The following is a 27179-nucleotide window of genomic DNA, read 5'->3' as shown; positions in this document are numbered from 1 at the left end:
TATGACATTTGCAATTCCTTTTCTGTTGGGACAAGCCATGGATGCACAACCTAAATTTATAAACATGAGTCATCCGTAGGAATATTTGGATCAAATATTGCCACATATGTGTCATATGTCGCTACGGATGGGTGATATGTTGACACATATGGTGCATCTGTAGCAATATTTGTGTCACATGTTGCAATAGAGGGATCATCTGTAGCAACATATGAGTCATCTGTAGCAACATTTGTATCATATGTTGCAATAAATGGATCATATGTAGCAACATATAAGTCATCTGTAGCAATGGGCCACATGTTGCTACATATATGAGTGTAATATAATAATAACTTACTACATCATGAGGAGGGTTATAAAGATCTGGAATATTTTTGGCAGTTTTTGTTTTTGATCTCAACCATTTCAATATCCTTACAGATGAGATCTCTTATTCTGCATTTACTTAATGGGTCAAATGAGGAATGACTTCAAATGCCCAAGCCTATGAAAAAGGAAAACATGTTACAAATCAAATGTTGAATTATTCAATATAATATAAAAGATTAAGAACATTTATGTTTATCATGAAAGCCCATGGAAAGCCAAATAAGTTATTGGTCTTTGGTCCTAAAGGTTTCAACAAGTATTTGACAATTAATTCAAAGCTCTCATGACCCCAAGGATAGTTGTTGAAAGCCTCAATATCCTGAGATAAATTCACCCATTTAAGGGATATGTTGTTGTTGAGATCTTTGGCCAAAAGTACATTATGTACAAACCAAAGTAAGCACAATGACTCCTTGTGCTTCCTTGGTGTATCCTCGACCTTCAACAAATATATTAAATTGGGATTTTTGAAGCTTGTGCCAACAAGGGACATCAAGTCCTGCTCCTCAATTGACTGTCTTGTTTCTTCTTTTCCTCCTTTCTTTCGTCTTTGTAGTTCTTTTTTTATTATGAATTCAGGGACTAGCTCAGAAGGAGGATGACATTTTAACTTTGAAACTATGGCAAACTCTCTTCTGCCAAAGAAGAGTGGCATGCCACAATAATTAATCAAAACCTCATAATTCTTTTCAGGATTCTGAAAAATGAACCTTCTTTTCAGAAGTTCATAGACCATGGTCATTTGAAAACGTGCGTTATTATTCTTTGGCAAATCAAGAAAATGGCCAAAACAACTATTCCAAAAAAAATCTTTCAAACCATTCTGCTTGAGGGTGATCCTGAAGGTATCAAAAGGTTTTCCCATTGCTGACCTCATAATGCTATCACCAGTAGCATTAGGATGCAAATGCACAGAAAAAGTGTGTGCATTGATAGTTTTGATCTCATCTTCTTCAACTTCTTTTTGTTTTCCTTTGTCTTCATCAACTTCATTTATTTTTTCTTTTTCCTCCTCAACTACTTCTTTATTTTTTCCTTCTTCTTCCTCAACTTCTTTTTGGTTTCCTTTATCTTCCTCAACTTCTTTTTTATTTCCCTCTTCTTCCTCAACTTCTTATGCTTTTTCTCCATCATCATCTACTTCATTTTTTTCTTTTTCTCTTTCTTCATATTCTTTTTGAGAAAATCCTACTTCTACTTGAGAAGAAGAAACTGCTTTAGATTCAAGTTCTTCTAAAAGAGTGGTAGTCGAATTTTCATTCTTCTTCCTACAAGTTCTAGTCCTAGGCCTTTTTTGGATCTTTGTGTCAGTTGTTTCTTTTGTTAATACAATTTTTCTTTTGACAGGAGCCATTATATTTGTATCTGCAACCACAAAAATTAAATATTTCTTAACAAAAATAACAACAACCAAATACAACAACACAAACAACAAATACGATTTAATACCACACATGAACCAACCAACAAATCACAAAACCCTCCCTAAACCCTAACCAACGAACTACAAATTAAGGAATAACTATCCAACCATCCTACAAACAAAAGGAATAACTATCCAACCATACAAGTGATAAAACCACTAAAAAGGTCCTGATTTAATACTAGTAAGTATTTCTCAAAACTCTAATTAAATTTTACCTGACAAGATATCAACGATAAACTAGAAATGATGAGGGCAACGATGCCTTGTTGTAGAAGAGGATCGCAACAGATTACCACTAATGTTGTAGAAAATATCGCAACAACAACCTTGATCTGTGAAGGAATAATGGAACGAGAGAAAGGAAGGAAAGCAGAGAAAAGAAAACAGAAATTAGTAAAATTAAATTAAATTTGGAATATGAAATGACCTTTTATCTTATATAGATGAGAGGAGAGAGGAAAAAATGAAGGAACGATTGTTTTAAACCTTTTCAATTTTTTTTTAAAATTTTGACAATTCAAAGTGTGACATATGTTGCCACATATACCCTTTCTGTTGGGGCACATGCAGATAATTCTGTGGTGTTTTTTTTACAACAGAGGTTATAAATGCTGCCACAAACACCACATTTCTTCCTTTCCATCATAATTGACATTTGTTCCAACAAAATAAAAATAATATTAATAATTATTAATATTAATATTATCAGCAAAAATGAACAATTGATGACAATATAATGTTGCCACATATCTCCTTTTTGTGACATATGTTACCACATATCTTCTTTCTGTGGCATATGTTACCACATGTATCCTTTATGTTGGGGAACATGCAGATAATTCTGTGATATTTTTTACAACAGAGGTTATATATGTTGCCACACATACCACATTTCTTCCTTTTCATCATAATTGACATTTGTTTCAACAAAATAAAAATAATAATAATAATCATTAATATATATTATCAGCAAAAATGATCACTTCACCAATTATTTTATACAACTTATCAACAAAAAAGTAATTCAAAACGGTATACATAACCATCAATCTAATCAATGGTGGTAACCACAACATTTTCATCGAACTTTGCTTTTTTAGGTCTAGTCCTCTGTGAATCTTCATTGTTACTAACATAGCCACTCCGAGCCTTTAAAATCCCATAATTCCATAGGAGTGAAGCATATCTCAAGCGAAGGGATTGAAAAATAATTCCATCAGATGGTATTTGTAGTCCATCACTAAAAAACTCAGCGTATGCAGTTACAAAAACTCCACAATCACTGCATGGTATATCATCAATTATAAAATATAATAAGCCTAATATCAACATCACATTTCGATAGTGGTAAGACTAAAAAAATAATGTGATACTACTTACAAACTATTGCTTGCTTGTTGGGCAATACCAGTAACATGTATGACTTCGAATGGGTGAGATTTTTTCTTGCCCTGGTAAGATTCAAGAACTGACTAGTTGGCTCGGTCTTTTTGCTCATAAAATCTGCTGGATTCAAGGTACTTGGCAACATTGTAGACAACTTTTGAATCTCGGTGCACAATTTTCTGTTAGTCCTAGATGAGGACATCGAATCATACACCTTTATGCATCGTTTCTTCAATACAACGACTGCCAAGACCCAATGAAACTCCCCATTACAATTTACAAGGACATAAACCTCATCTGTGAGGTGCCAAGGCAGTCCAGCAGGTATACCAAACCCTTTGAAAATGCCAACGATTTTATTCTCATATTCAGGAACAACACTGGCATTGTCAATGTATGTTTTGAAAATACAATTAGTAGTGGTATATCGATATTTAGAATGACTCTGTTGCTTCAACTTCTTCCGCAAATAGTATAAAATGACATCCACATACTGCACAAATGCATCAACAAATGTATTTATGTATCAATTTATTTGTATGTATTCATGTCTTAATCAAAAGATAAAAATGACATGAATTTACCTCATCAGTCTAACACTTATTGGGTTGAGACATTACGTAGAACCAGTCTTTCTTCTTTGGAAATGGAAATACAAAATCAAGTTGTTTGAACTCAAGATCCGAGCAATTGGCTAAGTAGTGATCGTCCTTGTCTCTTCTGCAATTTTGTAATTATTATAAATAAATATTTAGTGGACAACAAGAAGAAATACTAATAATAGTTGAACGACTTTACTTTTTTGCATGATGCTTGTAAAGACCCTCGTTTATCCATTGTGAGAAGGATGACATTAGTTTAGTTGGACCTTCGCCGTCAATGTTAAAACCTTCAAATGGATATTGTTGCTTCACATCACCGACGACTTCAACTTTCTTCTCTTTCTTTTTCTTTCTCTCTTTCTCTTTCGCTTTCTTTTTCACTTTCTCCTTCCTTCTTCTTCTCTTGCTCCTTCTCCTTCTCTTCCTCTTCCTTCTCCTTCCCCTTCTCCTTCTCCTTCTCATTGCCTTTTGGGTTTCAGTGTGATACTGGAGCAATAGTCATGATTTTTTTCTTTCATTAATTATAGATAGTGATTGGGAAATAGATTTTTTCAACCTCCTACACTTCAAAGGCTGTGAAATCTTCTTGGATGTATGGACATCAATATTATAAGTCATTTTCTTAAAAATATCAGTCAGTTCTTTAACACGACTAATAAAATAATCATGTTACTGCTCACATTCTTCGCATAGACAAAAAGAGCATTTGATGTTAGAAGAGGAAGCAACACCAATAAAAGATTGAGTTGTTGTCATGAATGAAGCTTCTTGTATCATTTCATCTACAAGGTAAATAAAAAAGGTTGAGAGTTTACAATTGATTATAAAATAATAATGGATAGCAATTTATACTTATGTTGACACAGATGGATATTATGTTGCCACATATGTACATTCTATTGCCACGAATGAGTCTTCTGTGGCCACAAATGAATCTTCATATGCCACAGATTAATCTTCTGTTACTACAGATGACCATTTTGTTGTCCTAACACATAGGTGATATGTTTCAACATATGACAACTCTGTTGGAATATATACCAACATATCACTAAAATGTAGCAACATACGACACATCTTTCAACAAATGAAATATATGTTGGACAACTGAACAAGACTATATTTCTAAAATCATATGAACAAAATGGTCACAAAAAGAACAACAAAAGCAACAAAAAAGATAAATTTTCACTGAATGTTAACAATACATATACATTTCCTCAAAATTAGGGTTTTTTTGGGTTTGCTGATTTTCTTTCAAAAACAATAAATAATAGCTACCATTACACCATTATTCAACTTTCACATCTATAAAACGATTTATTTTTCATTAACCCAAGAAAAAAACTTAGTATTGTTCAAAAATTGTAAAATCTTTCAAAAAAATGACTTACCCATTTTAACTCGAACACAATCTTCAGTTCCGAAAGATGAGAGAGTCACGGTCGGAGATGAGGAGGAAGATAAGATAATGGGGGAGAATATTTGTTTTGACAGTCAGATTTTCGAATTTTCTAAGGAAGAAGAAGAAGAGAAGAGAGAACGTTGGGAGAAGAACATAAAATTTTATCTTCTTTTACTCTTTTTTTAAAATGGTTTGGATAGACTTATAAAACTTGAAAAATGAAGTGTTTTTTTGTATTTTATAAAAGATTAGAAAGTTCTGAAAATATTAATTTGGTCTCAAATTTACTTACTTACATTTTAAAATGAATTTGACCCTTTCTTGGTTAAAGTGTCACCAAAAATCAAAACAAGATTTAATTGACATCTTTCATTTAATTGTCTTCAAGTAAAAAGGGGGAAAAGTGATTACTGTTTCATTAATTAAGGAAGCAGAAGAGTGAAGGCAGTTGCAGAAATGGAGGACTGGAAATCGACCTACCGTTTACTTACACACTGCAAACACTTTTTTCATCGCCGATTGAGCCCTAATTTTGACAATTCTAAGCCATTTTGCACCTCAGGTACCGCTATTATTGTCCAATTTTTCTCTCAGTTTGATACAATGCTTTGCTCTATTATTGCATTTCATCTCAGTTAAATTTATGCTTTGTTCTATAATTTTAGCAATCCTGAGAGTTTCTCATAGCATTAGAAACTCCCAAGTCCGGATAAATGAGATGAATTATGGTAAAACGAGGGAGTTAAGCTAAATTGACGATCAGGTAAAATAATAGCGAAATTGAACTGTATTGTATGGAATGGATTCATATTGAGTGTGCTTGGTAGGACACAAGTTATTTTTCTGGAAAATTGCGGTCGAAGAAAAACTTGTTTGACTCTCTAAACTCGAAAGGTCCTCATAAATTGAGATGAAGGGAGTGATATTACCGAAGCGGAGAGTGTTTAGACAAAATATGTTAGTAACATGGTCAGTGAGTATGCCACATCCGTGTTATTCCAATAATGTCCTAAGTTGTTCGAACTCTTCGCTTTCGCTACCGCACCCCTGACCCATGTTGACATGACGTGTGTGAGATCCATTCTGGATTTGGTTGACCGATTTTGGGTTCTTTGACTATAATCGACCTGAGAAATTGGGATAAATACCTATGATTTATGAAATCAAAACAAAATCTAAGGGGGATTGAAGAAAATGGAATAGCTTGTATATAATATTTTTTATGACAGTCCTTCTCCTTTTATACCCTTCTGGAATTCTCGTCTTAACCAATATTTTCTCCTTGGAACACCTTGTAAGTTTTCCACTAATGTCTCATAATTTAGGCATATAACTCTATTTTTAGATATTTGAATTATTTTAGCTTTATCTCCGCACCTGTATCCTAATCCCAAATCTTAATATTTAGATCATGAATGATCCAACTACTAGATCCACCTGTATCGGACACCTGCACCTGTGTCCGAGCAACTTAGATGGTGTCCAAGTTTTAGTTGGAGTAAGTAAAATGTAGTTAAAAGTTTAGATAGTTGTAACAAAAATAACACTTCCATCTATAAGGGAGGGAAGTCACTTTTTCCATTTTGATGGAAAATATTTTCCTCGAAAAATGACCTCCACTTGACTTCCCTCGTAAGTGGCTTATCTAGAGCTTAATTTTTGCACTGACCTTGTATATATTAAGAAACCAAATGAATATTTTATTGTGAATGCAACTATCATTGTATATTAACTTGAGGTCGTTGTAGGAATCCCCAAACGTCAAATCCTGGATCCACCTCTATCGTCTGTACCAAACAGTCTGATAGTTGACTCAATTAATTTTGGACTGAGACGTAATTTTTTGATGATTGCATGTGGAGCTGCTCTGATTTAGAGCCTGCAATTTTTTGACTTTTGTTACTTGAGGATGAGGATGCTTGATTGAACCGTTCTCATTTTGTCTTGATTTTTGACAACAAAAAAAATTAGTCACATGGTTTTGGGGTTACTGATTGAATAAAAAATCACTGAGGTAGAACTCCGGTTGTTATCTACTGAGTTTGTTCTGATAAAACCTCAGGTTCAATGAATGAAGTGGCGTTATATTAAGGTTTAGTTGAAAATGAACCCAACTGGAACTAATTGTATGTGTATTCTAAAAGATACTCTGATGAAGCAAACTGACAATCTTCATTTTCATGGTTTGTAGGTTCAAGGTATCATTGTAGCCAACCTTCTGAGTTGGTAAAACCTTATATTGGTAATTATCAACAAGAATTTCAAACATTTAAACATCTCCCGGTATCTCTGGGTACGAATCCATGGAACACATGCAGAAACCAGTATAGATGTTTTGCTTCTCAGGCCACCATTATTCAAAGAAGACCAGATTTTTCAACAATTAGTTCAGAAGACTTGAGCTATTTCAAAAATATATTAGGGGAAAGAGGGGTGGTTCAAGATGAAGAGACACTCGATGCTGTGAACACGGATTGGATGAGGAAATACAAGGGCACCAGTAAACTTATGCTCCAACCTCGGACAGCAGAGGAGGTTGAAATGTCACGTCTCTTCACAAATCTTTTGCTCCTTATTGATAATAGATACTAATATCTACACCTTTTGGTTTCCCATTTGTGTTTCTTTGACTTTGGTTCTACAGGTATCTCAGATTCTTAAATATTGCAATTCCAGGTGCCTGGCTGTTGTTCCACAAGGGGGGAATACAGGTCTTGTGGGAGGAAGTGTTCCTGCTTTTGATGAGGTAAGGAGTTCTTGATTACTTGATGACCACTGATAATTTAATTGTGGGTAGATGGATACAGTACCATGAATGTCGTATGTCCAAGTAGAGATTGTTAGTTTGTTTTCCATTAGTCATATTAATTATAGAATGATAGGCTGCCGTCACATTGTATTATAGCTTCTTCTATTTGGTTNATAAATCGGTAAGTCAGATTTTAGTAAAAAGCAAGAGATCGGAGTTCTCTCTTCCATTGAACTCTAAGGTTTCAGTCTCCCTTCAATGAGCTGAAGTTATATACAAAAATAGGTCGATCTAGGAGTTCGAACAAAGGCAAGGGAAAGTCAAAGTCAATTGATTTAGATTTTCCTGTTCATCGTCCTGTGACTCGATCCTTCTCTAAGAATCCTAACAGATAGGCTGCCGTCACATTGTATTATATCTTCTTCTATTTGATTGTTTACCACTGTTTTTAAAGGCTCATTTGTGGCGCATTTAAGATCTGAAGATAGGTGACGCTTACCTAGTGCACTTCTCCCGCTTAACTGGCATTCAATGTTGGTTTCAAGGCATGAAGATGTGCGCTTCATTAACCATGCTATCTTGAAGAGGTTGGCACTAAAAAATAAATATAATTGGAGAAGAGATATTTTAATTGTTAAGAAAATGGTATGAATGAATTTGGTACTTATTTAGGAAAAGGAGTTTATAGATTTAATATAAGAAAACTTAACCTAAACGGAATAAAAATCTTAAAACTGCATTTTTCATCTAATTGAAATTTTGCTTTTTTTTCCAACCTCATCTATTCCATTTAAATATTTTAATTATAGTTTGTTTCAACTACTTGTTCATATAATTATTATTTTCTGTGATTATAGTTATTTTTTCTTGCATTACATACATAATTTTTGTTCTTCATCGCGGTTTCCTTTAATAACATCCACAGTTTAATTGCGCTTTGAGCTTAAAGCCCTAATAGACTCTCAAAACTTTTCGCCCTCAACAACACTGTTAATTACCTGGTATAGATGTTGTTGATTTGGATCTTAAAACAGATAAACAATTAGTTTCATTAAAGCCATTTTAATAAGAAAATGCTATTTTATAGATCGATTGTCTTAGTTTGTAAAATCAGAGTGAGAGCACAAGTAGCCAAAAACCTTTAAACATAGTTTACCAGGGTATGTTTTAATGTTTCATATCATAGTTTAAGGAGCCCAAAATCATAATGATAAAGAGTACTTTCATGTAAAGTATACATGAAGACTTAATAATTCAGAATAGTTGGCACAATAAAATACTTGTAGAAGTTTTTGGGATCAAATTTTGGTTAAAGTCAAGCCGAATCCATTCAAACAAATTGTCACTGAACTGTCCAAAGGACAAAGGGTAATAATTGGGTCATTAAATTTGACATTTCTGATACCAGTGTGTCCTATTCGGAAGGGCCAAACCTTAATTTTGCTAATTACCTATGGGAATGAAGTTTTCTGATAATTGCCTAATCATGTGAAGTAAACATAACTATTGCTGCATCATGTTGCTTAAACCATCTTCTGTTAAAATGGTAAGAATAGGGGGGCAAACGGATCTCATTTTACTTTAAAGCTTCACCTAGGAGGAATACACTCATGTTTCAGTTACTCTCTTATCGATGTTCTTACAACTTCACTCCGATGCTGCTTAAACCCTTATTTCCACTTTTCTCTCTTTCGGAAGTGGGAAGGATCTGCGGCGGCATTATTGCATTGTTCATTGGGCTGCTTGAAATGTAAACACTGACAAGAAAACTGCTGAATGTTTTCTTGACTCTATAAACAATTGCACTGTGAGGAGAGTTTAAACTTCAAAGCTGTGGTAATGCAAGTCTTTTTTCTCAATTTAACAGCTTAGAACCAAGCCAGAACTTCCTCCTAACTCATTTTAGAGATATTGAACTTGTATTTCTTTTCAAACCAATCAGTTTAGATATCTATGTCTCACACACGAGCTAATCACTGATACTCGTCAAGCTAGAATTAGTAGTAATCGACATCTATCAATCATTATCCATGTTTTCTGAACTTCTAGTCATTTTAAACATCAATATTATTGCTACTGTATTTTTTTTCTGGGATAAGAAATGTGAAACAGATATAGATGATTTATATAGCCGACCACAATTAGTCTGGGATTGAGGAATAGTTGATAGACTGATTGATGTAACTAGTGGTTTTGCTGCTGGATATGTTCGTTGCTGTGAATGTTTGAAAATTCTCTGACATAAATATGTTGGCTGGTCTTATAATTCTTTTCTTAACTGATTACTGATGTATTCTTTCTTTATTTTGAAAATGTCCAGGTGATTGTCAGTACTAGTCATATGAATAAAATCATTTCTTTTGACAAGGTAAGAGTAAGTTTATTCTGAAAATGTGCTGGTGAGTGTAAATACTACATGAACCCTTGCTTTTGCAGGGTGATATAAATATTATTTCAGCGTAAAAAAGATGTCAGTGACAAGATTAAAGTAACTCTACTGATCTATCTTCAATTCTTATTCTTGTCAGATTTAAACTTGATGAAGGAAAGAGTTCTTTACGAATGCATAAAGTCTATGCAGATAGAATAAGTTGTCCTCCTTTACATCTTTTTGTAGGTTAGTGGCATACTGGTTTGTGAGGCAGGATGCATTTTGGAAAACCTCATCGCTTTTCTTGATAACCAAGGGTGATTTTTTCTTACTTGAGACCTTTTATGATTACTATATGAATCATGTCAAGGATAGTGTTTTTTTTTTTGGATAATTCTGCTTGTGCAATTTTTTAGGTTTTAATCTAGAAACAGTGGAACACCTTTGAATACTTTATTGTCATATATTTGCAACTTTCTGACCAAAGAATGTTTCTTTCACCATTTAATTGGCATATAAACTCTGTAGTGTTATCCATCAGAGTGACTCTATTCTAAGCATTCTTACCATGTAATAGCAAGGTGTTTCAGTTTAATATTACCATCTGCAAATTCGTAGACTGATCTTCTCCAAACTCTGTTATCATCTTATTTTAATATCATGACAATAGAAACAAAAACAGCATTGAAAATTCTGTCCTGTTTCTTACATCTATCTTCTGTCTAGTTCGTTTCTATTTATAAACTTATTCTGGGTACTTCTTACTAGCTCTTTTGATGCCACTGAATAAGTTCTTTTTTATTCTGTTTCCTTATGAAATCAATGTCAATCACATTCTGTCTTAGGTTTGTTATGCCACTAGATTTAGGTGCTAAAGGAAGCTGCCAAATTGGTGGAAACGTCTCAACTAATGCTGGTGGTTTGCGACTTCTCCGCTATGGTTCACTGCATGGCAGTGTGCTTGGTAAGATCTGATTGTGCTATCTTATGGAACTTCTGAGTCGAAGTTGTTGACCTAAATGAATCTGTGAGTCTGTTAATGAGGCTGATGAAAGATTTAACCAATAATGAAAATTATGTTCCTTCTCTTAGATCTGTTAGATAAACTTGGGATCCATTTTGTCACATTCGTTTGAGGACAAGGCTATGTATGAGTCTTTCAAGATCTTTCTGTCTGAAAAACATAAAAGTAATGTTGTTCTAAAAAAACATATAAGTGAAGTCCATCCTTCTGTATGTGTTCTCAAATGTACTTTCATCTATTCAGGTCTTGAAGTGGTTTTAGCAAATGGAACGGTGCTTGATATGCTGGGCACTTTACGGAAAGATAACACTGGATATGACTTGAAACATTTATTTATAGGTGAGATTATATTATTTATTCTATGTCAACAGAAGTTGTTTTACATTGTGATAAACATTTTATTTTATTACATGGCATAGGGAGTGAAGGATCCTTGGGTATTGTAACGAAGGTTTCCATTTTTACTCCTCCAAAGTTGTCCTCTGTAAATGTATGCTTTCTTGCTTGTAAAGATTATGCAAGCTGCCTGGTAATAAAGGTTCTACCCTCTGAAGTATGATACAACTATGAAGTTGCTTGGAATGATAACTTTACTTGCTGAAAATTCTGTTTGCCATCAGAAACTTTTGTTAGAGGCAAAGAGGAAACTTGGGGAAATTCTTTCTGCATTTGAATTCCTTGATCATGGCGCAATGGATCTGGTGAGCTTTATGTGTCTTTTTAATCCATCAAGTCACCTGACGATATCATCTGGGAATGTCAAGTTCTTTTTCCTGTTCTATTTGAGTTGCTTTATGTAGGTTATTATACTTGATGAATGATAACTACTGCATTGTTACTTCGTCTGTTATTCAAAATTGCATTGTAAGCTTGCAGGTGCTGCATAGTCAGCCATCTTTCCTTACCTGTCAACTTTGTGCTTAGACTGTTATTTTAAGTTGGAGATTCAAGTTATTTTGACGACTATTATAAATGCTATAGGTCACTCTCATGCAGTATATTAATGCAGCATTATCTATTATGTTACGTGGAGCAGGTCCTGAAACATCTAGAAGGTGTCCGTAATCCATTTCCTTCCTCAATGCATAACTTTTATGTTCTGATTGAGACAACTGGCAGCAGTGAATCTTATGATAGGTAACATCCTCATTGCTTAATATGCTCTACTTGCTTAAAATACTTCATTAACCTTTGGTTGCTCATAACTATTTATATCCTTTATTTGAAAGAACTTTAGTTCATGTTTGTTTTGGATTTTCTGTTCTGGAAAAATCGGAGGAACAATAACCTTTTCCACACAACTTAATCCTTATAAAGGTCCATGTTTCTTCCTGTGCCTCTCAGAGTATAGAGGCGAGCCAATGGATATTATACCGTGCCTTTGTTTTCAGACTTCAAATGTATCATGAAATGTCTATATATCGGAGGACTTTGGCTTAGTTTACTTTCAGACCACTACTGAACAATATTTTAGAATGCCTTTTCATTGTTTGTACCATATGCTGGGTAGTAAGCCGTTTGTGTCTTGCTTACCATTTTGTAAACCCACTCTTGAGTCTGGAAAGAACTCAGCCACATTTTATCCCTCATTTCTTATTAATCAATAAAGTAAAATTACATTGAGCTGTTCCAATTTTCACTCATGAATGTGCTTGCTAATTCTGGTTTCTTCATGTTGATTGTTTTGTACTTTTTCACCTGGTTATTAGATGCTCTGGTTGTAGGATGGCAGTAGGTTGCGCTTCATTAGCTAACCTAAACTATTAGCGGCCCGGATAGACTTCTTATGATCAGAATCGATATACTTTAAGAATCATTGATCAAAGAATTGCTAATTTTGTATGTTATAGAATTTTTGACAAATATGTTATAGAATTTGAAATGCTTAAAATGGTAAAATTACCAAGAAAACATTATTTGTTACTTGAGTTGAAGTTATAAAGAAAAGTTATTAATTTTTATGATGAAAATTTTGACTTCTGAATTTAGCGTTTAGCTATTCATTAGGACATTAGTCAAGTTTTAACTATGGATTTGCTAGTTACTTTATTAAGTCTACCTATCACATAGAAAGGATACAAAGTAAATCCATGCTTGAGTGACCTATTGTAAATAATATATAGCGTTTGAGAGTTGATATCCTTTATGTTTAGTTGCTTTATGAAGCTGATTGGATGTCAGTAGCTGTAAGGAATTAGAGCTTGTCTGTCATTATCAATAAAAGGGGACACGTGTACTGTAGAGATCAAAGAAGAAAAGAGCACGTGGGAGGAAAGGAATTAATAAAGATGAGTGGCTCAGATTATTCGAAGGGATCGAACGGCAAATACTCCAGTTAGTTAGTTACTTAAACTAACTAGATGAAACGAGTTGGGCAGTTAGGAATTTGGTATAATTCTCACTCACAAATATTCTCTCTCTAAATTCTCTTCTTCCTTCTCTTATCTCTCTCGTCTAACCCATCATTCTAATTCTCTCTTTTCAGGTTACTGTAATCACCATAGCTAGGGTTACATCTTGCTTGAGAAGTAAACTGTTGCTGTAAACTTTTCCCCATATCAATAAAATTCCCGATTTGTTCGAATATACTACTTTTTCGCATTTCAGTTCATTACAAGTTGCTATCAGAGCACTTTCTTGGCCCTAAGAACAAGAAGATGACAGGTGCAGAAATTAGAGCTAAATCTACAGGGGAATTTGTGAAGAAATTGGATGGCCAGTTACAAATGTATATAACAGAAAACAACAAAAAAATGGACATGAATGACTCCAAGTTGGATAATCTGAGCCGTTCATCTTTATTAATTCCTTTCCTCCCACGTGCTCTTTTTTTCTTTGATCTCTACAGTACACGTGTCCGCTTTTATTGATAATGACAGACAAGCTCTAATTCCTTACAAAATGCGAAAAAGTAATATATTCGAACAAATCGGGAATTTTATTGATATGGGGAAAAGTTTACAACAACAGTTTACTTCTCAAGCAAGATGTAACCCTAGCTATGGTGATTACAGTAACCTGAAAAGAGAGAATTAGAATGATGGATTAGACGAGAGAGATAAGAGAAGGAAGAAGAGAATTTAGAGAGAGAATATTTGTGAGTGAGAATTATACCAAATTCCTAACTGCCCAGCTCGTTTCATCTAGCTAGTTTAAGTAACTAACTAACTAACTGGAGTATTTGCCGTCCGATCCCTTCGAATAACCTGAGCCGCTCATCTTTATAAATTCCTTTCCTCCCATGTGCTCTTTTCTTCTTAGACCTCTACAGTACACGTGTCCCCTTTTATTGATAATGACAGACAAGCTCTAATTCCTTATAATCCCCGCCCCTTCGAAAAAGACCTTGACCTCAAGGTCGTAGTTGTGCGACAAACTCCGGAAATTGACCCTTGATGTAGCCCCAGTCCTCCCAAGTAGCTTCATCTGGTCCTAGGTTAGCCCAATGGACAAGGACCTTTACTCCCACTGCGTGTTAACCTTGACCATTTTCCGCTGCAAGATGGCAATCAGTTGGATCAAAATGTGACCCTCTGAATCACAGATGGGTGTTGATTGTTGGACCTTGATAGCTGGTCCCACACGCTTCTTCAGCTGGGAAACATGGAAGACAGGGTTGATCGTCGACCCAGTGGGAAGATCCAGACGATACACTACTGAACCAACTCTAGCAAGGATCTGAAAGGGTTCGTAATATTTAGCACTCAACTTAAGGTTATGTCGGACTGCGACGGAGCTTTGACGATAGGGTTGAAGCATGAGGTAGACGTAGTCACCAACTTCCAAGACCCGCTCCGTCCTATTTTGGTCTGCGAAAAACTTCATGCGGGCTTGTGCCTGGATGAGATTATCTTGTAATTTCTGCAACATACTTTGGCGCTGGGACAAAGAAGCTCCAGCAGGGTTGGAGGTTGGATGTGGTAAGGACCCCAAAGGCAACTGGGTGGTGGATAACCATAAAGGGCTTCAAACGGGGTCACTTTCAAGGCGTTGTGATGGTTTGTGTTATCCCACCACTCCGCTATGGGAAGCCACTTAGACCACTGTTTAGGTTGAAGAGACACCATTGCTCGGAGATAGGTTTCTAAACTACGATTGAGCCTCTCAGTCTGTAGATGGTAAGAGGTAGACATGGTAAGTCTAGTACCCATGGATTTGAAGAGTTGTTGCCAGAAATGACTTGTAAACACCGAATCTCTATCAGTCACAATGGATTTAGGGAGACCATGAAGTTGATAAATTTCCTTAAGAAACAAAGTTGCAACCTCCTAAGCAGTATAAGGATGTCTCAGAGCTAAGAAATGATCATATTTTGTCAATCTGTCCACCACCACTAATATAGCACCCTTGTTTCAATGAAATCCATGGCTATATCCTGCCATGGCATGTCAGGGATAGGGAGGGGTTGTAATAAACCTGGGGAATACACATTCTCCACCTTTGTCCGTTGACATAAATCACATTCCGAGACCCACTTAGCAATATTCTTCTTCATGTTGGGCCAACAAAACAACATTCACACTCTCTTATAAGTACCCAACTTCCCTGAGTGACCCCCTAAGGGAGATTGATGTAGGGCTTCAAAAATGAGGGATCTAAGTTGTGCAGATCTGCCCAGAAAAATTTTCTGGTCCTTTCTAATAATACCTTGATGTAATGAGTAGTTGGGTAGTCGGGAAGAGGTAGTAATCAACTCCAATAAAAGTGTATTAGCTACATGGTCATCCTCATAGCTCGAAGCAATTTGTTGCATCCAAGTAGGATCAGCAGTGGTGATAGCACATAAAGAGGCATCCTCACCCCTTCTGGATAAAGCATCAGCTACTCTATTTTCAGTGCCCTTCTTGTATTGGACTTCATAGTCCAGTCCCATCAACTTAGTAAGCCCTTTCTGTTGGAGTACGGTAGTTATTTTTTGTTCAAGGAGATATTTCAAGCTCTGATGGTCAGTCCTAATATTGAAGTGGCCCCCTTGTAAGTAGTGTCTCCATCTGTCCACAGCAGCCAAAACAGCCATAAACTTTTTTCATATGTAGAGAGACCCATATTTTTAAGAGACAAGGCTTTGCTAAAGAAAGTCAAGGGTCTGCCTTCCAGCATAAGCTCAACACCCATACCATTGTAGCATGCATCAGTTTCTATGATAAATGTTTTGGAAAAATAAGCTAAGGCAAGTACTGGGGCACTGGTCATGGCCCCCTTAGGTTTTGAAAGGCAGTGTCTGCATTAGGACACCACTTGAATGCATTCTTTTTTAGCAAATTGGTCAAAGGTCTACTGATTGCTCCATAAGACTGCACAAATCTCATGTAGTATCCCGTAAGTCCCAAAAAACCCCTCAAGGCTAGAGCTGTCAAAACGAGTAAGCCCAGCCCTACCCCACGGGCCAAAGAATTTGATGGGCTGGGGCGGGCCGGCCCTTCATTTCAAAGGGCTATAAAATGGTCAACCCGGCCCAGCCCCAGAAGGGTCAAGGGCTGGGGCGGGCCAACCCTCCTTTTTCTTTATGTCAAATCAATGTCACAAACAGTAACATTGTTTCAATAATTCTAAATAAAAAATCTAGCAATTTATATTTAAAGAAAAAAATAATAATCTCTTAAGCAAATAATATCTGAAAAACAATCTAGTAAACTAAAGAACACTTCTGACTAAAACTTTAGTTAGCAATACATAATTACTTAAAGTATTTTGTTAAATGAAATCAAGAAAATTGTAAAATTGTCCAATGTCGTAGCAGAAAGGAGATGACAATAAAACTATAGGAGTAAAGAGACAGAGAGTTGTAGTTCAAGAATTTAGATATTAGGGTTTGGGGACTTAAGTTTTTAAGAGTAATGGCTTTAGCTTTTTAAATCTTCACGTACTAGTAGTCTAGTAGTAGTAATCTACTATAGCCATATAGGTTAGAGGTTACATTTAGGTTTTCTAGTTTTTTATTTTTATTTTTTTAATATTTATTTTAATTAAAATTAAATAATTTGGCCCATGGGCCGACCCCAGCCCGTCCCCAATCAGGCCTCAAGGGCTAAGGGCCTAAAAGGGTTGGGCTTATAATCCCTGGTTTTTAACGAGCTTGAAAAATTCTATCCCAACCCTGTCCCAATAACGGGTTGGGTCGGGCCGGCCCCATGGGCTAAGCCCTTTTTGACGGCTCTACTCAAGGCGTTAAGCGACTTAGGAGTTGGCCAGTTCACCATAGCCTCTATTTTGGAGGGATTTGTGGAGACCCCTTTCCCAGTGATAATATGACCTAGATATTCTACCTTAGGCTGTCCAAAAGAGCATTTGGACCTCTTGGCATACAACTTTTCCTTCCTCAAGATAGACGTCACCGTCTCCAAATGGACTACATACTCCTCAACACTAGAGTTGTAGACCAATATGTCGTCAAAGAATACTAGCACAAATTTCCTCAAATATTGCTGAAAAAAAGAGTTCTTCAAGCTCTGAAAGGTGGCAGGTGCATTGGTCAATCCAAAGGGCATCACTTTGAACTCATAGTGACCCAAGTGAGTTCGAAAAGTTGTTTTATAAATATCTTCTGCATGCATTGAGCCTCAATAGGAAGGGGGTGAAAATTTAGTAGATATGGAGGAATTAGAGGCTGTGACAAAGGCTATTAGCCTTAATGCACTATTGAGTACAGAATTAGTTAATACTATTCGACCGAAGGGCTATGCCAAGATGAAGTTGTCCATCCTTCTAGACTCGGGAAGTACCCATAGCTTTGTAGACTTGGAGACTGCTAAGCAAATTGGGTACCCTATCAAGGAGGCTCGACGTATGAGAGTTACTATGGCTAATGGGAATTACATCATGAGTTTGTACTCTTGTCCAAAATTTCAATGGAAAATTCATGGAGAAGAATTTAAGGACTCAGTGAGGTTACTTACTGTAGGAGGGTGTAATATGATATTAGGGGGAGATTGGATGAGAAATCACAATCCGGTGTTATTAGACTTTGTGGCTTATGAAGCACAAGTGTCTCACTTGGGGAGAAAAGTGAAGCTAAGGGGAATATGTAATGAAGGGGAATTACAGAAAATGTCATCGAGTAGCCTTAAACAATTTTTCAAGAAAGGAAAAGGAATGTGGGCTCATTTGTTCACCATCACAGCTACCACAGTGGAGAGCACTGAACTTCTACCTCCTGCCATTACTAGCACCTTAGACAAATTTTCAGATGTATTTGAAGTACCTTCTACTCTTCCTCCAAAGAGAGTGCAGGATCATTTCATTCCTCTGGCGCCGGGAGCAGTCCCTGTCAGCATCAGACCCTACAGGTACAGTTTCTTTCAAAAAAATGAGATTGAAAAACAAGTCCGAGATATGTTAGATAGTGGAGTTATCCAACCCAGCCACTCCCCCTTTTCCTCACCAGTGCTATTAGTTAAAAAGAAAGATAGTACATTGAGATTTTGCATTGACTACAGAGAACTTAACAAGATGACTATTAAGGATAAATTTCCCATTCCCCTAGTAGATGATTTGTTAGATGAACTATGTGGATCACAAGTTTTCTCTAAGATCGATTTGAGAGCAGGGTACCACCGAATAAGAATGCATGCGGAAGGTATTTATAAAACAGCTTTTCGAACTCACTTAGGTCACTATGAGTTCAAAGTGATGCCCTTTGGATTGACCAATGCACCTGCCACCTTTCAGAGCTTGATGAACTCTTTTTTTCAGCAGTATTTGAGGAAATTTGTGCTAGTATTCTTTAACGACATACTGGTCTACAACTCTAGTGTTGAGGAGTATGTAGTCCATTTGGAGACGGTGATGTCTATCTTGAGGAAGGAAAAGTTATATGCTAAGAGGTCCAAATGCTCTTTTGGACAGCCTAAGGTAGAATATCTAGGTCATATCATCACTGGGAAAGGGGTCTCCACAGATCCCTCCAAAATAGAGACTATGGTGAACTGGCCAACTTCTAAGTCGCTTAAGGCCTTGAGGGGTTTTTTGGGGCTTACCGGATACTACAAGATATTTGTGCAGTCTTATGGAGCAATCAGTAGACCTTTCACCAATTTGCTAAAAAGAATGCATTCAAGTGGTGTCCTGATGCAGACACTGCCTTTCAAAACCTCAAGGGGGCCATGAACAGTGCCCCAGTACTTGCCTTAGCTGATTTTTCCAAATCATTTATCATAGAAACTGATGCATGCTACAATGGTATGGGTGTGGAGCTTATGCTGGAAGGCAGACCCTTGGCTTTCTTTTGCAAAGCCGTGTCTCTTAAAAATATGGGTCTCTCTACATATGAAAAAGAGTTTATGGCTGCTGTGGACAGATGGAGACACTACTTACAAGGGGGCCACTTCATCATTAGGACTGACCATCAGAGCTTGAAATATCTCCTTGAACAAAAAATCACTACTGTACTCCAACAGAAAGGGCTTACTAAGTTGATGGGACTGGACTATGAAGTCCAATACAAGAAGGGCACTGAAAATAGAGTAGCTGATGCTTTATCCAGAAGGGGTGAGGATGCCTCTTTATGTGCTATCACCACTGCTGATCCTACTTGGATGCAACAAATTGCTTCAAGCTATGAGGATGACCATGTAGCTAATACACTTTTATTGGAGTTGATTACTACCCCTTCCCGACTACCCAACTACTCATTACATCAAGGTATTATTAGAAAGGACCAGAAATTTTTTGTGGGCAGATCTGTACAACTTAGATCCCTCATTTTTTAAGTCCTACATCAATCTCTCTTAGGGGGGTCACTCAGGGAAGTTGGGTACTTATAAGAGAGTGTGAATGTTGTTTTGTTGGCCCAACATGAAGAAGGATATTGCTAAGTGGGTCTCGGAATGTGATTTATGTCAACGAACAAAGGTGGAGAATGTGCATTCCCCAGGTTTATTACAACCCCTCCCTATCCCTGACATGCCATGGCAGGATATAGCCATGGATTTCATTGAAGGCCTGCCTGTGTGTGTCTGACCGCAAGGGTGTTATATTAGTGGTGGTGGACAGATTGACTAAATATGGTCATTTCTTAGCTCTGAGACATCCTTATACTACTCGGGAGGTTGCAACTTTGTTTCTTAAGGAAATTTATCGACTCCATGGTCTCCTTAAATCCATTGTGACTGATAGAGATCCGGTGTTTACAAGTCATTTCTGGCAACAACNTGATTACTACCCCTTCCCGACTACCCAACTACTCATTACATCAAGGTATTATTAGAAAGGACCAGAAAATTTTTCTGGGCAGATCTGCACAACTTAGATCCCTCATTTTTGAAGCCCTACATCAATCTCCCTTAGGGGGTCACTCAGGGAAGTTGGGTACTTATAAGAGAGTGTGAATGTTGTTTTGTTGGCCCAACATGAAGAAGGATATTGTTTAGTGGGTCTCGGAATGTGATTTATGTCAACGGACAAAGGTGGAGAATGTGTATTCCCCAGGTTTATTACAACCCCTCCCTGTCCCTGACATGCCATGGCAGGATATAGCCATGGATTTCATTGAAGGCCTACCCTTGTCTGACCACAAGGGTGCTATATTAGTGGTGGTGGACAGATTGACTAAATATGGTCATTTCTTAGTCTGAGACATTCTTATACTACTTAGGAGGTTGCAACTTTGTTTCTTAAGGAAATTTATCAACTCCATGGTCTCCGTAAATCCATTGTGACTGATAGAGATCCGGTGTTTACAAGTCCTTTCTGGCAACAACTCTTCAAATCCATGGGTACTAGACTTACCATGTCTACCTCTTACCATCCACAGACTGAGAGGCTCAATCATTGTTTAGAAACCTATCTCCGAGCTATGGTGTCTCCTCAACCTAAACAGTGGTCTAAGTGGTTTCCCTTAGCGGAGTGGTGGTATAACACAAACCATCACAACGCCTTGAAAGTGACCCCGTTTGAAGCCCTTTATGTTTATCCACTACCCCAGCTGCCTTTAGGGTCCTTACCACATCCAACCTCCACCCCTGCTGGAGCTTGTTTGTCCCAGCGCCAAAGTATGTTGTAGAAATTAATGGATAATCTCATCCAGGTGCAAGCCCGCATGAAGTTTTTCGCAGATCGAAATAGGACGGAGCGGGTCTTGGAAGTTGGTGACTACGTCTACCTCAAGCTTCAACCCTATTGTCAAAGCTCCGTCGCAGTCCGACAAAACCTTAAGCTGAGTGCTAAATATTACAGACCCTTTTCAGATCCTTGCTAGAGTTGGTTCAGTAGCGTATCGTCTGGATCTTTCCACTGGGTCGACGATCCACCCTGTCTTCCATGTTTCCAAGCTGAAGAAGCGTGTGGGACCAGCTATCAAGGTCCACCAATCAACACCCGTCTGTGATTCAAAGGGTCACATTTTGATCCAACCGATTGCCATCTTGCAACGGAAAATGGTCAAGGTTAACAACGCAGTGGGAGTAAAGGTCCTTGTCCATTGGGCTAACCTAGCACTTAATGAAGCTACTTGGGAGGACTGGGGCTACATCAAGGGTCAATTTCCGGAGTTTGTCGCGCAACTACGTCCTTGAGGTCAAGGTCTTTTTCGAAGGGGCGGGGATTGTAAGGAATTAGAGCTTGTCTGTCATTATCAATAAAAGGGGACACATGTACTGTAGAAATCAAAGAAGAAAAGAGCACGTGGGAGGAAAGGAATTAATAAAGATGAGCGGCTCAGATTATTCGAAGGGATCGGACGGCAAATACTCCAGTTAGTTAGTTACTTAAACTAACTAGATGAAACGAGTTGGGCAGTTAGGAATTTGGTATAATTCTCACTCACAAATATTCTCNAGTTTTTTTGCAGATCAAAATAGGACGGAGTCTTGGAAGTTGGTGACTACGTCTACCTCATGCTTCAACCCTATCGTCAAAGCTCCGTCGCAGTCCGACAAAACCTTTAGTTGAGTGCTAAATATTACGAACCCTTTCAGATCCTTGCTAGAGTTGGTTCAGTAGCGTATTGTCTGGATCTTCCCGCTGGGTCGACGATCCACCCTGTCTTCCATGTTTCCTAGCTGAAGAAGCGTGTGGGACCAGCTATCAAGGTCCAACAATCAACATCTGTCTGTGATTCAGAGGGTCACATTTTGATCCAACCGATTGCCATCTTGCAGCGGAAAATGGTCAAGGTTAACAACGCAGTGGGAGTAAAGGTCCTTGTCCATTGGGCTAACCTAGCACCTGATGAAGCTACTTGGGAGGACTGGGGCTACATCAAGGGTCAATTTCTGGAGTTTGTCGTGCAACTACGACCTTGAGGTCTAGGTCTTTTTTGAAGGGGCGTGGATTGTAAGGAATTAGACCTTGTCTGTCATTATCAATAAAAGGGGACACGTGTACTGTAGAAATCAAAGAAGAAAAGAGCACGTGAGAGGAAAGGAATTAATAAAGATGAGTGGCTCAGATTATTCGAAGGGATCGAACAGCAAGTACTCCAGTTAGTTAGTTACTTAAACTAACTAGATGAAACGAGTTGGGCAGTTAGGAATTTGGTATAATTCTCACTCACAAATATTCTCTCTCTAAATTCTCTTCTTCCTTCTCTTATCTCTCTTGTCTAACCCATCATTCTAATTCTCTCTTTCAGGTTACTGTAATCACCATAGTTAGGGTTACATCTTGCTTGAGGAGTAAACTGTTGCTGTAAACTTTTCCCCATATCATAAAATTCCCGATTTGTTAGAATATATTACTTTTTCGCATTTCAGTTCATTACAGTAGCACTCTCAGTTTCCTCTGGACTTGGCTAATTTCTTGCTTATTCAGTATGCAATTTGATAAGTTGAATTCATTCTTTGTTGGGTTCTGCTACGTGACTATGCAGAGAGAAACTAGATGCCTTCTTGCTTCACTCAATGGAAAATGACTTGATAAGTGATGGAGTTGTTGCACAAGATATAACTCAGGCATCTTCTTGCTGGCATATTCGTGAGGTTATCACTCTATACTTGACGAGTAATCTGACACATAAGCTTGCATTTGTAATCTCTCTCTCGGAAAAAAAAGCTTGCATCTGTAACTTGTGATATTCGACTATTCAGAGTTTTGATAAGTAAATATTTTTTTGGAGAATGAAAGGATGCATAATTTGATAAGTAAATATTCCGTCGTCACTAAAGTAGGGCTGTTCAAAAGTGGTAACCACCATATAGAAGAGGTGATATGGAATATCATATAGAACCTTCAAGATCCCTAAAGTAAATTAAAGTTTTCCAAAAATATCATCCAGTCATCTATGCAAGTGAGAATATTATGTGATCTCCACAATAAATAAAAACAATTCCATCTTTAATTTGGGTAAAGGAGTTCTGTGTCCCTTACAAATCTCTGTTATTAGAAACTCTGTTACTATTATTAACTTTCGTCTGGATCACATTTTTTCAACTCTTACCATTTGTAGATTTTATAGTAGCTGCACCTGTTTTTTATAAAATTGTCAAGACTCGAGACCTATATGTCATCTTTAAAGTTTTACTTGATTAGAACCAAGATATCTGCATCTCCTTCAGTAATGAATAACTGATGAAAACTTTGCCCTATCACTTACTATTATGTATTAGAACCATGGATTTGAAGGTTGTGTACACACCACCCTCCCCAGACCCCTGGATTACATTGGGTTTGTTGTTGTTGTAAATTTATGTTAAAAAAGTGCACATTTTCATGTGGTACGATTCTGTTCATGTCTTGATAAATAAAGGTGTTAATATTTATATTGTAGGGTATTCCTGAAGCTTTGATGAAGGCAGGAGGTGTATATAAATATGATTTGTCAATACCAGTTGAAAAGATGTATGATCTTGTTGAGGAAATGGGAGTCCGACTTGGTAAGAATGTCAAAATTCTTGCTTCGCTGAAAGCATGTTCCATTTCATTCTTATTAGTGTGTCTGGATTATTTATGGGATCAATTCTTCTTAGTGCTTCCTTAATTAGGACTCAGTTTTTCGCTTTTGCCACAGACTCAATTCCAAAAAATAAAAATAAATTCCTTTTCAAAAATCATGACTCAGTTACCTGCAGAAAAAGTAAATGCACAGTTAAATTTGAATGTCTCATTCAGAGATGCCATTTATCATAATTGATGCTTTCATTTTTATCCATCTCTCCATTTTCTGTTGAATCAACAATTTTAGGGGCATGCCATCTGTTAATAGTAACTAACAAACTCAGAATTTAATGTTGTTTTAATTGAAATTTTACAGGTGCTTCAGCAAAAGTAGTCGCTTATGGTCACCTTGGGGATGGAAACTTACATCTTAATATCTCAACTCCTCAGTATGATGATAAGGTACTGCCTTGGCATTCTTGCTTCTCACTAAATTTTATTAGTTGATTATCCCATTAATTGGATATGTTGGTTCCAGATTTTATCACAGATTGAGCCTTTCGTTTATGAATGGACTTCTAAGCACAAAGGGAGTATTAGTGCCGAACATGGCCTTGGACTGATGAAAGCCAATAAAATCCATTACACCAAGTCACCTGAAAATGTAAGACCAGTACTTTTAGTTATCATTTAAATAAAGTGACATCAGTACTACTGAGTCTTCTGTCAGGATGTAGTGTTTGGAAGCACCAATTGTCGACACATCTCAATTTACAAAGTTCTCATTTCTTTCAACGCCAAAAGAAGTATCACTAGTTAGGAAATACTGAAATTTCATGTGAATATATATTCTTTGCATGATGCCCAAGAGAATTTACCCCAAAATGCAGTAAATCCTCGGTATTTTCTTTCTAGACATTCTGGAATAATGTGACTAAGTTCAAGAGATGTGATGAATAATAGTTCTTATCATAGGTTAAGACTGAATGTGGATAAACGATCATCTATGATTGTGTACTGACATCGAGCCCTTGTCTCCCTCAAAAGCATCACGTAGTGAAGATAACGTGAGCTTGCTAAAACATCTCTGTAAACACCCATCTAGCCAGCATGTTTAATAGACTGCCATCAAGTATACATGCCAAAATAATACAATAAAAGAACGGAATGTGGATATTGGTATCGGTTGTCAATTGTCTGATTTAGTCTGCATAGCTTACTGTAAATTGAAAAACTAGAAGGTGAAAATACTACATGTATTATTTTCCTTCCCCTCCCCCTCTCCCCTCAATGTGTGGGTAAATTCTCCTTCATAAATTGCTAAACCGATGCATTTCTTTTCCCAGGTGCAACTGATGGCCAACATTAAGAAGCTACTGGACCCTAATGGAATTCTGAACCCATATAAAGTTCTCCCGCCTTCTCTTTTTACAAAAAACTGAGGTGACTAGTTCAGATTTCCATACTAATTTTAGTTCTCTCTACTTGTATCACTGAATAAAACAGTAACTTGATATCTCGTACTATTTCAGATTTATACAGAATGAACCTCTCCTTAGTTTTTCTATTACGAGTCTGATTGTTTCTCAATGCAAGTGTTACTTCCAGACGAACGTTGCAATACATTGTATTGCAGTAGTAAGATATGACTCTTGCGTGATAGAAGCATGATGTCCAGGCAATCTTTCTGTTTCTGAAAGGGTCATGACACATAAATGTATGGAATAAAGCCATAACTTGCCAAATAATTGAAGAATTTCCATTGAAGACAGTAGTAAAGTATATGCAGGTTATGGGATTGAGTTGGAAAATTAAGGACTTAAAAGTAATTTAAATGTGACTTTTTATTTTCTGATTTAAAAGCTACTTTTAAAACCAATCTAAACGGGCTCTTAGACTTTTGATCACATACAATTTGGTGAAAAGAAATGTGACCACATAATAGCCTTTTTGCCATTCGAAGTGGCTTGCATCGACTGCTAACTTATCACTTAATAAAAAATACTAACAAAAAATCAATTTATTTGGTGAAAATCATTTAAATAAATCTCACACGTCATTCAATTCAATGTTTTAGAGTAATTAGTTAGTAAATATAATCTAATTACTCTTCCCAAGATATGGAGTATAATTTTAATAGAGATAAATTTCATAAATAGCAAAAGATTAAACTTAATTAGTCTTCTTAGCTACGATTTACATAATTACGCTCCATAGTTTAGGACTTAATTACTATGATTCAAGATAATTTCAATAATTAAATCATATACCGTGTTGTCCGTCAGATACATGTATCCGACGGTATGAATTAAAGAGATTCATATTTTAATAATTTTGAATTAAATGTGTGTAATCGATTTTTAAATTTTCAGACTTAAAAACTTATAGTTGTTTGTCAGATACACATTTATTTTTGTTGTTCATATACATGGGAATGGTAGTAGCTCATATAATTGATACAAACTGTTAGATACACTGCTAATTCTCTAAACTCGTTGATATGAGTTTTAAGTTAGAGGCATTGTAATTTATCATTTTTTTGCTAAGAATATATATTTTTTGATAGTTTCAGATACACTATTTATCATATTAGATACATATCTATTAAACATCTGTAGAATACATATAAAAACATGTTTAGATACATGAAATAATTAAATCAGATACTCGTCACCGCCATGAAAGAAATAAAAATTAAGATACGTAAAATGAATTGTATGACCATATACATGACATATATATATATATATATGACAACTAAAATAATACATTGGAGGGGGGAGGGGTAGCGGATAGGCGATTTATGGAGGAGGTTGGGGGAGCGGGGTTGATGAGAGAAAAAGATATTTGTACCATTGTCACGACCCAGACCGTCGTGATTGACACTCATACTAACCCTCCGGTGGGAGAACCATTTCTACAGCCCAACTAACCAACTTAACTAAAATACTACACATTTAAAGATACGAAAGCATGTTTAAATGTCTAAGAAAATAGGGAGCTTTCATAAACTCCGAAAGTTTAACAAAACAAT

General features: G+C 36.6%; 1 protein-coding gene and 1 pseudogene across 2 annotated transcripts; one reads left to right on the top strand and one right to left on the bottom strand.

Moving 5' to 3' along the window:
* Nucleotides 1-2848: 2848 nt before the first annotated feature.
* Nucleotides 2849-4021, bottom strand: LOC125850765 (uncharacterized; annotated as a pseudogene).
* A 1559-nt stretch (nt 4022-5580) lies between these two features.
* On the top strand, nt 5581-25712 carry LOC125850767 (D-2-hydroxyglutarate dehydrogenase, mitochondrial). Of its 2 annotated transcripts, none has more exons than XM_049530610.1 (15): nt 5581-5753; nt 7383-7726; nt 7836-7937; nt 10261-10308; nt 10558-10628; nt 11157-11275; nt 11579-11674; nt 11755-11864; nt 11956-12036; nt 12372-12472; nt 23142-23250; nt 24039-24144; nt 24522-24607; nt 24684-24809; nt 25492-25712. In XM_049530610.1, the coding sequence occupies exons 1-15, from the start codon at nt 5648-5650 to the stop codon at nt 25585-25587; spliced, it is 1701 nt and encodes a 566-aa protein (XP_049386567.1). In that variant the 5' UTR covers nt 5581-5647; the 3' UTR covers nt 25588-25712. The 2 variants fall into 2 exon arrangements, with proteins under 2 accessions (XP_049386567.1, XP_049386566.1); XM_049530609.1 differs by having other exon boundaries at nt 12345-12472.
* Nucleotides 25713-27179: the final 1467 nt, after the last annotated feature.

The sequence above is a fragment of the Solanum stenotomum genome, unplaced genomic scaffold (assembly GCF_019186545.1).
Source record: "Solanum stenotomum isolate F172 unplaced genomic scaffold, ASM1918654v1 scaffold19040, whole genome shotgun sequence".
Classification (NCBI taxonomy): Eukaryota; Viridiplantae; Streptophyta; class Magnoliopsida; order Solanales; family Solanaceae; genus Solanum; species Solanum stenotomum.
The sequence above is the reverse complement of the archived record's forward strand: the minus strand, read 5'-3'. Positions and strand labels throughout refer to the sequence as shown.